Source organism: Drosophila hydei, unplaced genomic scaffold (assembly GCF_003285905.1).
Source record: "Drosophila hydei strain 15085-1641.00,03,60 unplaced genomic scaffold, DhydRS2 tig00000339-arrow-arrow-pilon, whole genome shotgun sequence".
Taxonomy (NCBI): Eukaryota; Metazoa; Arthropoda; class Insecta; order Diptera; family Drosophilidae; genus Drosophila; species Drosophila hydei.
Genome location: NW_022045712.1, coordinates 500,743 through 515,646, shown reverse-complemented (window position 1 = coordinate 515,646; position 14,904 = coordinate 500,743). Strand labels below are relative to the sequence as shown.

The window sequence follows — 14,904 nt, the reverse complement described above, 5'->3', positions numbered from 1 at the left end:
CTCTCTCTCCTTAACGCATGTGAATGTATTTCTCTCTTAGTCAAGGCTCAACTTTTACTTTAATTTGTTCAATTTTGATTTCAATTCGAATTCAACTTCGTCGCTTCTCCTCTGTTTCGCTCTCTCCTCTTCCCTTTCCTTGTGACAATTAGTTCACAGCCTTTTTTAAGTGCTGCTCCCATGACCTACACAGTGAAGAATTCCTCCCACACACACACAAAGAGTGAGAGAGTGGGAGGGGAGCGACAAGCTGCCCCTGTTTGAGGCGTCGCTGAAGCGCGACTTTGAGTGTTTCTTTAGTTTGGTTTGAATTGATTTTGTATCTCTTTTGTTTTTGTTTCCACTGACTATGGCGGTGGCTGTCTGTGTTATTTTAAATATTTAATAATTGTATCTAGTTTCGCACTTCCTTCAGAGGCTGCTTCAAGGAAGACACCACTTGACATCGTCGTGACCCTCGCAGCGCTGGGGAAAAGTGAAAGCGGCTGCCGACTCCGGCTGCGAGGATGACAATCATGATGATGATGATGATGATGATGAACCTGATGAGATGCTGATGAGCATGTTGACAGGCACTGTTTGCTGCTTGAAGGGGATCTCGTCTAGCCGCTGATCAGCGCCACTTGCCTCGAGCCTCCGACGAAGCCAGCAAATTTCGTGGCTGCCTTTCAATAGGCAAATCGAAGCGGATTGAAGCACCCGGAAAAACACACACGCTCCGAGCAAGACAAAGGCACAACTCCAATAGCAAATAGAGCTTGTTTTTTTTTTTGGAAAGTAAAAAACAAAAACGAAAAAAAAGTACACAGCAGGGGCATGAAAAAGACGCTGAAAACATGCAGCAAACTCATGTGCGCGCTTTACTCCAAACCAATTCGCATTGAAATTCGATATGAAAAATTAAGTAGAAGCAGATTTATGTAGTCGATGCGATTGTTGTTGCTGTCGCTGTCGCTATTGAGTTATTCAAGTGAAGCGCTGACGTGTATCCTTCTCACGTATATATACTTTTATATATATAACGAAGTTGTTGTTGTTTTTCCACTAAACATGCGTGAAATTGTGAGTGCAGCGTAGTGAAGTGGAATCGCTGTGTAATGAATGCGATTTGTGGCATCTTGGATTACAGACGAAATGCGGCAAAGGCAATTGCCCAAAAAATTATACAGGGACACAGACAATATCCGCATTGAATACGTTCAATTTGTGTGTGTGTGTGGAGTCTTTCAATTCGCATTAACATCTTTTGTCGACGCTCATAATTGCTTCCATATGCAATAACCTCGTATCATATTGAACATAATTGATTGAAGATTTTCTATGCAATTTCAATCAAATTGGCTTTCAATCTATCAATTAACTCTTTTGTATTATTTTCTAGATATTTGCAAAAGCTGCAATTTGTGTTCAATTCGTATTCAATATTGAACAGCAAAATGATTGACTTCAATTCGACATTTACTTCAATATTACTTGTTCAATATTGAATGTATTTAATATCCAATCAATTTTCTAGTTCAATTTTATATTCAATTTCATATTCAATTTCAATCAGCATCAAGTCTCTGTTCAATCTTGTCTTTCAATTTATCATTGAATATGCTTTCTAATTGATTTAGTCTCCTTAAGTCTAGTTTGCATAATTTTCTTAATATTTGCAGTGGTTGAAATGACTTCAATATTGAACAGCAAAAACATTTTCGATACTTATTGAAACTTTATCGAATGTCTTCAATATCAAATATTGAACAAATCTTCTATTTCAATTTTATATTCAATTTCAATCAATTGCCTGTTCAATATTGTCTTTCAATCTATCATTCAGTATACTTTCTAATTGATTTACACTCTTTAAGCATAGTTCAATTTGTGTTCAATATTATGGAGCAAATGATTGCCCTCAATTCGACATTTACTCTGTACTTTTTCGTTCTTCATCGAATATCAATTATCATATGCAAGTTAAATTTGAATTTCTCATTCTTTTTCAGTCAACAGCCAGTTGGATATCGACTTTCAATCAATTAATTGACTAATTCAATATATTATCCAATTGGATTAGTCGTTAATCAGCAATTACGATTCAATTATCGGTAGATCTATGGGCCCGTGGCTTCGACTTGTGTTCAATGCGCACTCAATTAGTGTTATAAATATGGCAACGTGTGGACCGACGCTAATCAACACTATGTTTGTGTGTTGCACAAATCTAATTATGCAATTATGTTGATGAGCAAATGTGCGAAATTAGTTAGTTAGACGCGCACAAAAGTAGGCAACATTAAATTTGCTTGCTCTCTGCTTACACTTGGGCCCAGCGCACTTTTAATGAGCACACGCACACACACACACACACATATACATATAGCCAGCTTTATTATTGAAAGTTTTGCCAACATAAAAGTCGAGGCAGGCCAATGCCACACACACACACATAGACACAGACACAGACACGGACAGAGCAGCAGCAGCACATGCCAACACACACACACACACACACACACGCACATGCATCACAACATATTAGCAATTAAAATTTTCTTAGTTAATTACTTTAAGCAGACGACGACACGAAAATTCCACAGCGAAAAATGTCGCAGCAAATGAAAGGCGACAGCGCAGTGAAAGAACGAGAGAGAGAGGGAGGGAGAGAGGGGGGGGGGGGGAGGTGAGCGACTGGTACGTGCCACGCCCAACAGCACGAAGTGAATTTTATGAAATTTATGCGCATTTCACTAGAAAATTTAATTAGGAAATCTAATTTGCTCAAAAGCGCATAAAAAATGTCAGCCAGCGTGGAAATAGCTGCTGCTGCTGGCTGCTGCTGCTGCTGCTGGCTGCCTGCTGCCTGGTGCCTGCTGCTTGGCCGCCATTTTGGTTCACTCAGCTAGCCGCAGTGTCTATGCGAGTGTGTGTGTGTGCGTTTATTGTCTGTGTGGGTGGCAGAGCGAGAGAGAGAGAGAGGGTGTGTGGAAAGGGAGGTAGCAAGAAAAGTGGAAGTGGGGCAGAGGCATGCATCAAGTAACCAACAAAATGACTAATTCGTGGCTCATGTGTGAGCTGACGCGCTGTCTATGTGTGTGTGTGTGTGTGTGCCGTATAAACAGTTGCAAGGCAAAATACGCTAATAAAGTGGCTGAGCTGTGTCGCTGGCAGCAGCAGCAGCAGCAGCAGCGACGCAAGCAGCGCAGTCGCCAAGCGAGGGCGGAGTATTTGCAATTTGCATTAGCGTCAAAGTGGCTGCGTTTCTATGCATGTGTGAGTGCGAGTGTGAGTGTGTGTGTGTGCGCGTGTGTGTGTGTTGCCTAGCTAGCTATCTTGCTCACGCCCAGGCAGTGGCATTTGGCATTTGCTGACTTCTTGCCAGCTCTTTTTTATTTCTACTAATTAGAAATTAAATTCAATTATTTGCTTGAGAAATCAAAAAACAAAAAAAAATACAAGCCATAAAATAGGGCAAAAGTGAGACAGAGAGAGAGAGAGAGAGGGGGGAGAGGGAGAGGGAGAGGGAGAGGGAGGAGAGCGGTAGAGCTTAAGGATATATTTATTAAATAATTAAAACGGAATTAGAGAATTGTCTTCAGCGTATAAAGTCAAAGTAGCATCACAATGAAAGTCATATAAAGAACATCAAAAGATATAGAAAATATAAACAGAGTATGGAAATACTTGCTTGAAGTTCAGCTAGGTTGTTATGGGATGGGAAAGACCTAGGAAGGTAATCTTAATGAACTCAGCTTGAGAGTAAAGGGAGAGAGGGAAAGAAAGAGGGGCAGAAAAAGAGGCAAAGGAAGACATAGGAGCGAGGCAAACAGAGAGAAAGAGAGGGAGGGAGAGTGAGAGAGAGAGACAGAGGGGGAGAGAGAGGAAGACAGAGAGAGAGAGAGAGAGAGAGAGAGAGCGAGATAGTAGGATTGACTGAGGGAATACGAAAGATAGAAGGATATACAGATAATAAGAAAGATGAAGAGAGTGAGAGGCAAGGAAAGTGGGAGAGAAAAAGAGAGAGAGAGCGCTAAGACAGAAGAGAGAGAGGGCTGAAGAGAGGGAGATAGAGCCACTTAGATTTGTCGCACAGTAAAAGGACAATCAAGCTAACTTAGTCTTAGAGTCTTAGTCGAGGCAAAGGAAACCAATTGAAATGAAGAAAAAGAAGAACCAAATCTTATTTGTGATTTTGGCTGACAGCTTTTACATTTATCCAAGGAAACTTCTTATATGAGACTAGATGAGATTCTTCCCTCTTCTTCAGAATAATCAAATAGAATTCAGTTTCCATCTGAACCTAATCAAACTCACTCTCTCCGTTGTCTGCCGCGAACTGCGAAGCATCCAAAAATAAGACCAAAATAAAATCTATGTGCATAAATCTTGTAGTCTGACGTCATTTAGTGCTCAGCCTAAAGCCGCTCCCCGCTCCTCCTCTCCCTCTCTCCGCTCTGCTCTGCTCTGCTTGGGTGTTCGTCGTAATTTGCGCACTCAATGGAAAATTGTTAATTAGATTCCTTGCTTGCCGTGTGACTTTGTCTTCTTCACCACGTCGTCGTTGTCGTCGTCGTCGGCCATTGTTCTGCTGCTGCCTCCCCTCCCCCTCACTCGCTCCCTCTTTCTCTCCCTCTCTCTATGTGCTTTGACCCCTCACTCTATCATATTCAAAGCCCTTTGCCGTCCCGCTTTGGCGCATGCCCCACGGCTGAAGCGTTTTAGCCGTTGCCTTTGTGTCAAAGTTGGTTAACGTGATTGCTGTTGGCCCTTTGCCGACTGCAGGCCCCTCGCCCGACCTCAACTGCCAATTGTTTTAAACCACCTTTCCGCTTCAACGACTCAGCGAACCCAACGAACTTTAAGTGCAAAGCATTTTACAACGGCGAGGGCCAAGAGGAGAGCGCAATTTTTGCACTAAACTTTTTGCTCTTTCACTTTTTACTAACACCATGTATGTGAGTGTGTGTGTGTGTGTGTGTGTGTGTCGTGTGCGCTCAGGTTTCGGTTTAGTGAAATCTCTTCAAACGGTAACGAGTGCAGGAAATAACACGGATGCGGGCTACGAAACATCTGAACATCCGGACATGAAGCACAGCACACAGAGTGGCGGTGGGCGGCGTGGGCATGGGCGTGGGCGTGGCAATTGGTTAGTGAATCTGCTAAACGCTGCCAACTCAAATGGGCCATTAGCTGAGCAGCCAAATAAGCCAGCAAAGGCAATTGATGCATTAACACATTCAGTCGCTCAATTTGAACACATTTGCGTATTCGCAACTAATTCATTTGCTCAAATGCCTCACGTGGATGCGTCAACGTGTGCGAATGAGGCATGCAGCGCAGTGACAACACGGCCCAAGCTGCGGCTGCTGCCTGCGGCAGTAGTGCAAGGCAGCGAAAAGGAAGCCAAGCAGGAGCCCAGCTGGAACTTGAGCGCAGCTTGAGCAAGCGATTGCTACGAGTGCTCTGAGTGAGGGAGTGCCTGACTAGCGAATACCCAGGCTGAAGCAAGTTTCTAAAGGCATCTGAAACTTGCAACTATATTGAATGAAGTCTCGAGCCTTTTCAGCTATACAAATGACAGAGTTTATAAGGATGGACAGACGGGCGGACAGGAGGACAAGAAGACGGGCTAAGATACTAAAATACAGATAGACGGACAGAAAGGTGTGCGGAAAGACGGAAGGACAGACGGTCGAATGGAAAGAAGCAAAGAACAGAAGGGCGAACGTAGAGACGTACGGAGCAAGGGCGGACAACAGATGGACAAAGGGTCGTCCCTCTGTAGAAGGACGTAGAGATGGAAGATTGAAGCTAGAGAAGGTGCCCACAACAGGCCAACGGAAAGAGATAGACTGAGCAAAGGCTAGCCACTCTGAAGGACGAACAGGCGATGGGGGCAGTCAGCCCGTTGTCCTGCTCCAGAATATATACAACTAATCTGATAGATCTGTTATATTATGATAATAGTGCAAATGTTAAGGCATAATTTTAGTTTATTCTTGCATCAATTGAGCTATGATATTAGTGAAACAAGCCGAACTCCGCCACAGGTTGTCAGCAAGCAGCAGCAGCACAAGAAGTTGTCAACGTTTTTACCCCTTGCCGCTGGCGAAGCTCATAAGCAATTGACAGATTCACTCAACTGGTGTGTGATGCGAAATGCGATTGGTTCCACATGTGCCAAGTGTGTGTGTGTGTGTGGTGTGTGTTGGTTGTGTGTGTTTGTTTCAATTAAGCGCAAAGCAGAGGCCGTGGGCTGCCAGCTCAGCAAATGCATTCGCCATGGCCAGCAAATAAAACTTAGGCACGCTCCAAGGCCGAGCAGGGTTGAGCAGCAAGGCAAGGGTTACAAGCAGCCGCTGGGCGAAGGTGCAGCGCGGGGCCGAGGCAAGGGCTCTAAAAAAATGCCAATTAAAATCTTAGCCGGGACAAGTGCATCATCAGGCAAGACAAGACAAGACAAGACAAGGCTGACAAAAGAGTGAAGATGAGCTGGAGCGTGGAGCTCTCTCTCTCTCTCTCTCTCTCTCTCTCTCTCTCTCTCTCTGGCTGCTTAACTCAAGTGAAGAATAGAGACACAAGGGAAATTGCCCCACTTGACGCCTTTGTGTGGGGCTCGCCTTGCTATCCGCTAGCAAATGGCTCAAAAGTGGCTGCTTTTCTTTGCGTCTTCCTCTGCTGCGACTTCAATCTTGCTGCTGTTGTTGTTGCAAGTGAAGAATGCAAGCGTCAAGTGGCTGCTACTAAAATACTTAAGCAGCGCACTTCTGGCCTGCATACAAGAAAAAAAAATTAAAAACAAAACAGAATTGCCAAGAATGCGCTGGCAAGTGGCAAAGTTCGTGCTAACCAGAGATTAGAGATTAGAGCCAAGTGCGAGGCAACACAAAATGGCAATTAACCAGGTCTAGACAACAACAGCAACCAGCTAGCTCCAGCTGAAGCAACAGGAACTTAAACTAATCAAAGGAGAACTACGATTTGTGAAGTTATCGATAGCTATTAATAGTAAATAAACTTAGTTATCGATAGTTATCAATTGTTGTATTCAATAAGTTATTGATATACTCAGATTTAATGATCATTCAAAGCATATATTAAAATTTTCTTAGATTAGCTGTTATCGATAAATCGCATTAGTCAATATATCGATTTACTGATACTGCTTTAGCAGTGCTAAGCGAAAAAGTATCAAAGATTAACCATTACTATCTTAATAGCTATTATCGATTGTTATCGACTTTATTGCCTAACAATCGAAGTTATCGATAGTTCATATTAGGTATAATTATCGATTTAACTGTGTTAAATAAAAACGAATCAAACATTGCTATTGATAGCTATCATCAATTGTTATCGATTGTTATCGACATTCTTATTAAGTTATCGATTTACTTATACAAAGTTCGTTTATGATAAGAGGTATTTAAATTATAGCTGAACTATTATAGATATTCATTTCTATCGTATCTATCGATTGTAGACTCTATCGAGCTTATCGATAACAAAGTATGTATCGGAATGAACTTGTTCCAAATCGAATTGGCCGCAGATGTTCCCGTTCCAGTTAAGCTCATGTGTTAAGACAAACAATTCAATTTATACAGTGCACTACATGCTTTCACACAGCAGCGCTGGCAACCCTTTGTTCCAATTGGATTTTGTGCCTCTTATTGGATAAGTTTATGTGCGTCTCGCAATTTCTTTCGCTTTTGTTTTTTCGTTTGCTTGTTTTCGGGCATGTGTGTGCCGAAAGGGTTAAAGCACACACACAGGGACACACTGACAGGGATGTCCTGTGCTGGCGTCAAGGATGTGTGGAGGATGTGTGCGAGATGTATGTGCGTGTAAATTGCGTATAAAAACGTATGTTGAAAATATTTATTGCCCGTTGCGAATGCAACAAAATGAAAATGAAAATGGAAATGAAAATTTCATTAGTTGACTTCTGTCACACACACACGCACTCACACACTCACACACACACACACATGTGAGTGTTTTTTCCTTTCGTGTTTTTTTGCTGCTTGTTTTAAGCTAAATTGTTTATTTTATTAGCAATTTGGAAGATTTATGAGTTCGCCAGGATCTCTCAACGTGAAATGAAGCGCCGGAATGCCCATTAATTAGCGTGCAGCTAGACTGGAGCGGGAGAGAGAGGCGAAGCTTGAATGGCGGCTGCCCTCTGTGGGTCAGTTTTTGCGGCAAAGCTTCGCAAGGACTCGACTCGAAGCCCGCGCATTGCCTACCTTTAGGCGATTCTCTTAATATTTCCTAATACTATTTAAATTCAGCTTTCGCTTACCCGTTAAGCATGTTCCAGTGCCAGCGAAGTTCTTCAGTTGAGGAAATCCTGCGAAGAAAAGAATAAAACAGAGACTGAGTAGAGCTTATCGATAGTTATCAATAGCTATTATCGATACATTTTTATTGGATTTGTTATTCAGTTATCAATTTATACCAAAACTAAAAGAATGTTATCGATTTGCTTAAATATAAGGAGTTATAGAAGTTGAATGTCATCGATAATCGCTTGTGTAATCGATATTTCTTAAGAAAACTATGACAATGTATGGAAATCAATAATGTATCGATATTTGAATATCGATAATATTTCGATATTTGAATACCGATAATATATCGATATTTGAATATCGATAATATATCGATATTTGAATATCAATAATCTGTCCATTAAGTATATTGGTAAGTAATATCAAATATATGCTTATCGATATCGGATCGATAATATGTATCGATAAAATGTATCGCTTTTCCATACTCATAGTCTCAGACTGTTTGAGAGTCGTAGGCAGAAATTTCGAGGCAGCCTTTGACTCACTGATGCGCAGGACAATCGAACTGCAAACAGAGTATTGCGCAGTCGGATGATTTCGCTTGCTTCCTGTATGCTGTGCTGGCTCATTAGTCGTCGCATTTATTAGCCCTATGAAGACGGTCGGCTCCAACGACCTGACCCTGACAGCGCTTCATCTTGTGTGCCACCAAACTCGGAGCTCTGCAGCAGAAATGCAAATCGAGCTCGAGGTCAGCTCGGAATGTCGAGAGTGGCAGAGCCGGAGCGAGCGATCTCCGCTCGGAGTGACATATCAAAGCACAATCAAATTTGACAGACAACCGCGCTAATTTCTGCTCGATGTTTGATTGTTTCAAGGCGTCCATCGGCTGTGCGTTCGCTTGCCCAGAAAGGGGTTGCGTCTCGCAGTGCAGAGCACAAGGACCACTCGGGCCAAACCAGTGGCTGGCTGTCGCACATGGCCTATGCGAATATGAAATACGCTCGACTTGTAAATATCTATATGCATAAGCTATATACTTGCGATCGAGTCATATGATATGGTAGTTGGGTTTACAGGGCTAAGATTTCACTAAACAAAAAGTCTTTAAGCAAACGAACTTTGTTTAATAGCACATCATTCAAGAGCTCTATTCTCTAGCGGTAATGCCATCGACAACTATATTATATATAGAAGAATATATAGAATATATATGCTATATAGAATATATATACGCTATGCATTACATAATGCATGAGCAATGCGCAAAGCTCTTTGTTAGAGTATAAAATGCTGCAAGCACAATAAGCGAGCTTAGAGAGAGAGAGGGGGAAGTTGAGCGCTCAACTGAAGCCATACACAAGAGTGTATGCATGTATGTGTGTGTGTGTGTGTGCGCGCGCGAACACGTGTGTGTGAACCCTACACCAAACGCGGCGAGTGAAGCGGAGGATGTCAACAATCAGCACACATCAAACTGGAAACTACATTTATTAGCTTTCGCCTCGTTGCCAGACTCCTCAGCTCGTCGGCCCCGCCAAGTTCGAAGTCCCTTGGCCACCCCCATGCCCTCTCGCCTCTGGCCGCTTAGTAACCGCTGTGGCATGTCAACGGCAATCAGCAGTCGCTGCCACTGCCGCTTGTTGATTTACCAAGAATTTTGAAATTGTGAAATTCGATATTGCGCGAAATTTGTGCTGTAAGGAATTGTGAGTACTTCCATGTGTGTGTGTGTGTGTGAGCTGAATGTGAAAACGCACAGCTCTATAGAAATGCAAGTGACGAAGTATTTATAAACTGATTAAGGCTAAACAATAGCTGATATGGGTCGACACGAAGCGAGCCGAGCAGAGCGGCGCTGCTTGCTGCGGCTTACGCAAAATTTACAGCTAAACTTGCAACAGACACACACACACACAAACATACACATATTCCTAATCGCGACCACACAAAGCGTGTTGCCACGCCCCCCTCTCAGCACCGCCTTCCGGCGCTCCAAAGTGGAGCCAAAACAAAAAGTCGCATCGTGAGCTCTGGCAGCTCAACAAAGTAGCCCTTGCTCTGTATAAATATATATATATATATATATATATATGTGTGTGTGTGTGTGTGTGTGAGCATGTGTGTGTGTAGCGGGTCAAGTGTATAGCAGCTGGCAATAGGTGCGGGTTTCAATTGCCAACGTGAGAGCATTCATTGTTGTTGCGACTAATTTGAAGACTAATAATTGTGAGTGGCAAAGTGAATGTAATGTGAATGCATTCAAATATAGTGAATACATTCATTTGACTCACAGTCATAGTCAGCATGTGCATTTAAAACCATTTCGCACACACTAAATTCAAAGTTGTGCATTGAATATAAATGTGAATATAATGTGAATACATTCGAATATAGTGAGTACATTCAATTGACTCATATTCTTAGTTAGTTTATTCATATAAAAACAATTTCTCACACATTAAACTCATAGTTATGTGTGGAATATAAATGTGAATATAATGTGAATACATTCGAATATAGTGAATACATTTATTTGAATCATTCAAGTTAACTTCATTCAATCGTATTCCTTAAGCGCAAATTTTACGTATTGAATACACATCTGAATACCTATATGAATATATGTGAATATATTCGAATTTAATGAATGGATTCATTGCTTCATTGTATTCGATGGGTACGAGACTATAAGCGCAGCCATAATGTAAATACACTCATGAGCACAATGAATGCACTCATAAAAACATTCAACCTTCTGTGGAGTGAATACATTTAACTGAATTATTCGTTTTTATGATATGAATATCACGCATGTAGTTAATAATAGAATAATAGCGAATAACTTTACTTGACTGCTATTTAGTCATGAATATATGTGAATACACTCACTTACAATTTTATTACTATTTCATGGAATTTGATCTATGCGAATACACTCATGAATGCATGTGAATCAAATTAATATTGAGTGAATACATTCATATGCGCATCATTTTAGTACTTTTGTGTGAAATCAATTAAGTAAATAGCAAAGTGCTTTGAATATCAGGTGAATACACTCACATGCTCATGCATTCATTCATTCAATCAATCATGGACAACGATTCGAACAGGTCGGCAACTGTTTGGGCAACGTGCTCAAATCGTTGAGTGTCCACTTCAAATGAATATTTGTTGATGAATACTCGAATCTCAATCTGAATCGGACTCTGAATCGGAATCTCAATGAATGTGCGCTGCATAATTAGCAGTCGTCGACATCGAGCAGTGAAAGCAGCTAAAAATAGCCAAAAATCAAAATCAAAATCAAAACAAAAATAAAACAAAGCAACAATAAAATAAATGAATATATAACTCAAACCAAATGATGAAAGAGAAAAATATGTCCAAGCAACGAATACCAAATACCCTTCGAACCAAGCTGAAACTGCTTAATATATATATATAGATACAGACACAGACACAAATGCAGATACAGATACAGATACACATACAGATAAAGATGCAGATAAAGATACAGATACAGATACAGATACAGATACATTTATAGATATAGATACAGATACAGATAAAGATGCAGATTCAGATGCAGATGCAGATACTCTAGCTATATCATGTATTTATACAGATATCCGATAGATAGACTCCTGGATACAGATACAAATGCCCCTAGATACATTCAAGTGCGAAGCTTTCTAATGCTCGTTGCACTCTCGATGATAGAGTCACAAGACTCTCGACAGTTTGTGTATTCAAAGTCTATTTGAATATCTAAAATGCGATGCGATTCGATTCGATTCATGAGGATTCGAAACGAGCCGCTGAAGAAGCAAAGCCAGCGCGTAGCGTCTCACATGGAGGAGGCTCAAGTGCCAAATCGTGTTTATTTGCGCCAAAATAAAAAAAAAAAAAAACAAAACAAAAAAATAAAATTACCGCAACGTCAGCTTTCAGCTGTATCTGTATCTTGAGCAGTCCATTTGTATCTACAGCAAAGTATCTGTCTTCATAGAATTGTATCTATATCTGAGCCAATTTATAAATAACAATGTATCTGATGCTATGGGAAAGTATCTGTAAGTCATGCTGTGTATCTGTATCTGTAACTGAAGCAATGTATCTGATGCTATGGGAAAGTATCTATGACTCAGCAATGGATCTGTATCTATACTAATGTATCTGTCTCTATAGATGTGTATCCATATATCTGTATCCTATAACTAAACATATATTAATCTGCATCTATATCTTAAGCAATGTATCTGTATCTATACTCACAACAAGTATCTGTATCTCTATATCAGATCTATCTGTACATCAATCTATATGTAGATAAAGATACTATTTATATGTCCCATGGGCTGCATCTAGCTGTATCTATAACAAAGTATCTGTATCTATAGCAATGTACAAAGTATCTCGTTCGCTGTATCCGCATCTGTGCGCTTGGCTTTTGGGCACGATCGCCTCGCTGTTGATTGCCATGTGACGCTGCAGAAAATCTGGCATATGATTATGTGCTATATATATACCACACACACACACATACACACACACACACAACTATTATTATTGTAATTACAAATATAATTAGTGAGATTTTGTATTTATTTGGTGAGTTTTGCTCATTTATTAAATTTAATTGCGGCTAATTTCGCTTTAATGCGAGACAAACCTTACAGTCACACACACACACACACACACACTCACTCGCACACACACAGTAAATTAACCCCTCGAGTGGCACTCAGTTTCGTTTGTCAAGTTGCTTTAATTGACTTTTAAATTTATAAAAAAAAAAGAAACCGAAATTCACAAAAAATCAAAGCGAAGCAGATTGAGTGTGCGAGTGGGGCAGGGGGGTGGAGTGGGGAAGGGGGTGGGGGAAGCGGATTCTTTTAAAGTGCAACTGCAACAACAGCAGCAATTGCACTCTCGTGTCGGCGGCGTTCACACCTCGGACAATGCGATCAAGTGGCATGCAGCATGCGGCACATGCGACAGAGTCAGCGTCAGGGCGTGGCAGGGCAAGCGCCAGCGGGCGGGCTGGCTCGCGCGACTGGGCGGTGTTTGGGGCACTTGGCTGGACGGCTGCAACGGGATGAGATTTGCATTCAACTCAGCCACAAGCCAGAGCAGCGGCAGAGGGTATTCTGGTTTCGGCATTACTTATGCCGTTAGATTCATATACAATCCAAGTCAAAATCTGTGTCTGTGTGATTTCGATCTCACAACGAACCGATTGCGAAATTTGTTGGCAAGCCTGCATACAGGGTATTGCCTAGTCGAGCATGGCCCACCAGTGGCACATGCTTTGTGCTGTTTCTTTCAGCACTGTTGAAAATGTGCGTCAAAGCAAAATCAAAGCAAAGTCAAAGCAAGTTTGTCTGGCCAGGGTCTAGAGGTAGTTGGCCCCTCGCTTCCTCTCCCTTTCTCGTTCTCGCTCGCTCTCACTCGCTCTCTCTCTCTGTCTAGCACATGGAGACCGCACACATTGCGAACGGCGCACAATTAAGAATATTTCTATCAGCCTACAAAGTGGGACAGCAGTAGGCGGGCCAGGGGCGGCGGCCTGAGGCTATTAGCAAACTGTCTCAAATATCAAAGGGCAGTCGCCTGACGGACAGGGCGTTTGGCTCACTCACAGAGCATCATCAGCAGCAATTGACATGCAGCAATTAGCAGAAGGTGGCCAAACACATTTATCTATTACATAATTATTCAATTGTTGCAACATTGCAATATGTTAATCACACGTGTGTCTCGGCTTTACAGCCAGGCAAACAATAGTCTCTCGACTTCATATTCAATTCAATTACAACGTTTTTTCATTTCCATTTGCCTGATTTAATTTACAGTTGAGCAATGAGTTCAATCAAGCTATAGATATATATATATAAAGCCTTGTTCATAAAAATAGTAGTGCGACTGAGCACCAAGTGTTGGACCACAAAATTTTACTGATAAGCCCAATGTTTTGAAAACAATTTGAAACAAATATTTGTATCCACATATTTCTCAATAATTTTGATGTTTTTTTTTCTTGCAACAAGCTGGGACACATGTGCGCCGTAGGCCTTGAGCAAGAGAAATTAACAAAATTGAGTTGTTCATAAAAATAGTAGTGGTAATTAAATAGGAAAAATACTAAATATATATATATATATATATATATATATATATATATATATATATATATATATATATATAAATGGATTTACAACTAAATATTAGACCTAAATATAATATATAAAGACTAATGCTAACCAGTTTATTCTTCTTTATTTCTGCTCAACTTTATCTAGATATATGCATATAGATATGGATCTATCTAGATATGTACACAGTCTTATCTTATGAGCTGACAGACGAGTATATCGAATGAATTCATACACTTTCTATTATACAATTTCTATTAAGAAAATATTCAATATTTCGAAGAACTTAAGGTGGATGTCTATACACAGTGCTGGTCAACTAATCACGTTTGATTTTCTTGCGAGTTATATCTGTGCAACGAAAACTTCAATTCGAATTATGTTCAAGTCAATTAAGAAAAAGAAGAGTTTCTGGTCTGCAACTCTAGTTTTTATATGATTTTTATTAATTTTTTCAATAA

General features: G+C 40.8%; 1 protein-coding gene across 1 annotated transcript in view; it reads right to left on the bottom strand.

The window, feature by feature from the left end:
* The window catches only part of LOC111596742 (paired box protein Pax-6), a gene marked incomplete at its 3' end in the record, with an annotated part of 47,237 nt that overhangs the window by 29,209 nt on the left and 3,124 nt on the right, over window positions 1–14,904 (bottom strand). The window contains exon 3 of the mRNA XM_030224029.1: window positions 8,291–8,338. Within this exon, the coding sequence (XP_030079889.1) occupies window positions 8,291–8,338 (48 nt within the window). The remainder of the gene's footprint in view (window positions 1–8,290; window positions 8,339–14,904) is intronic.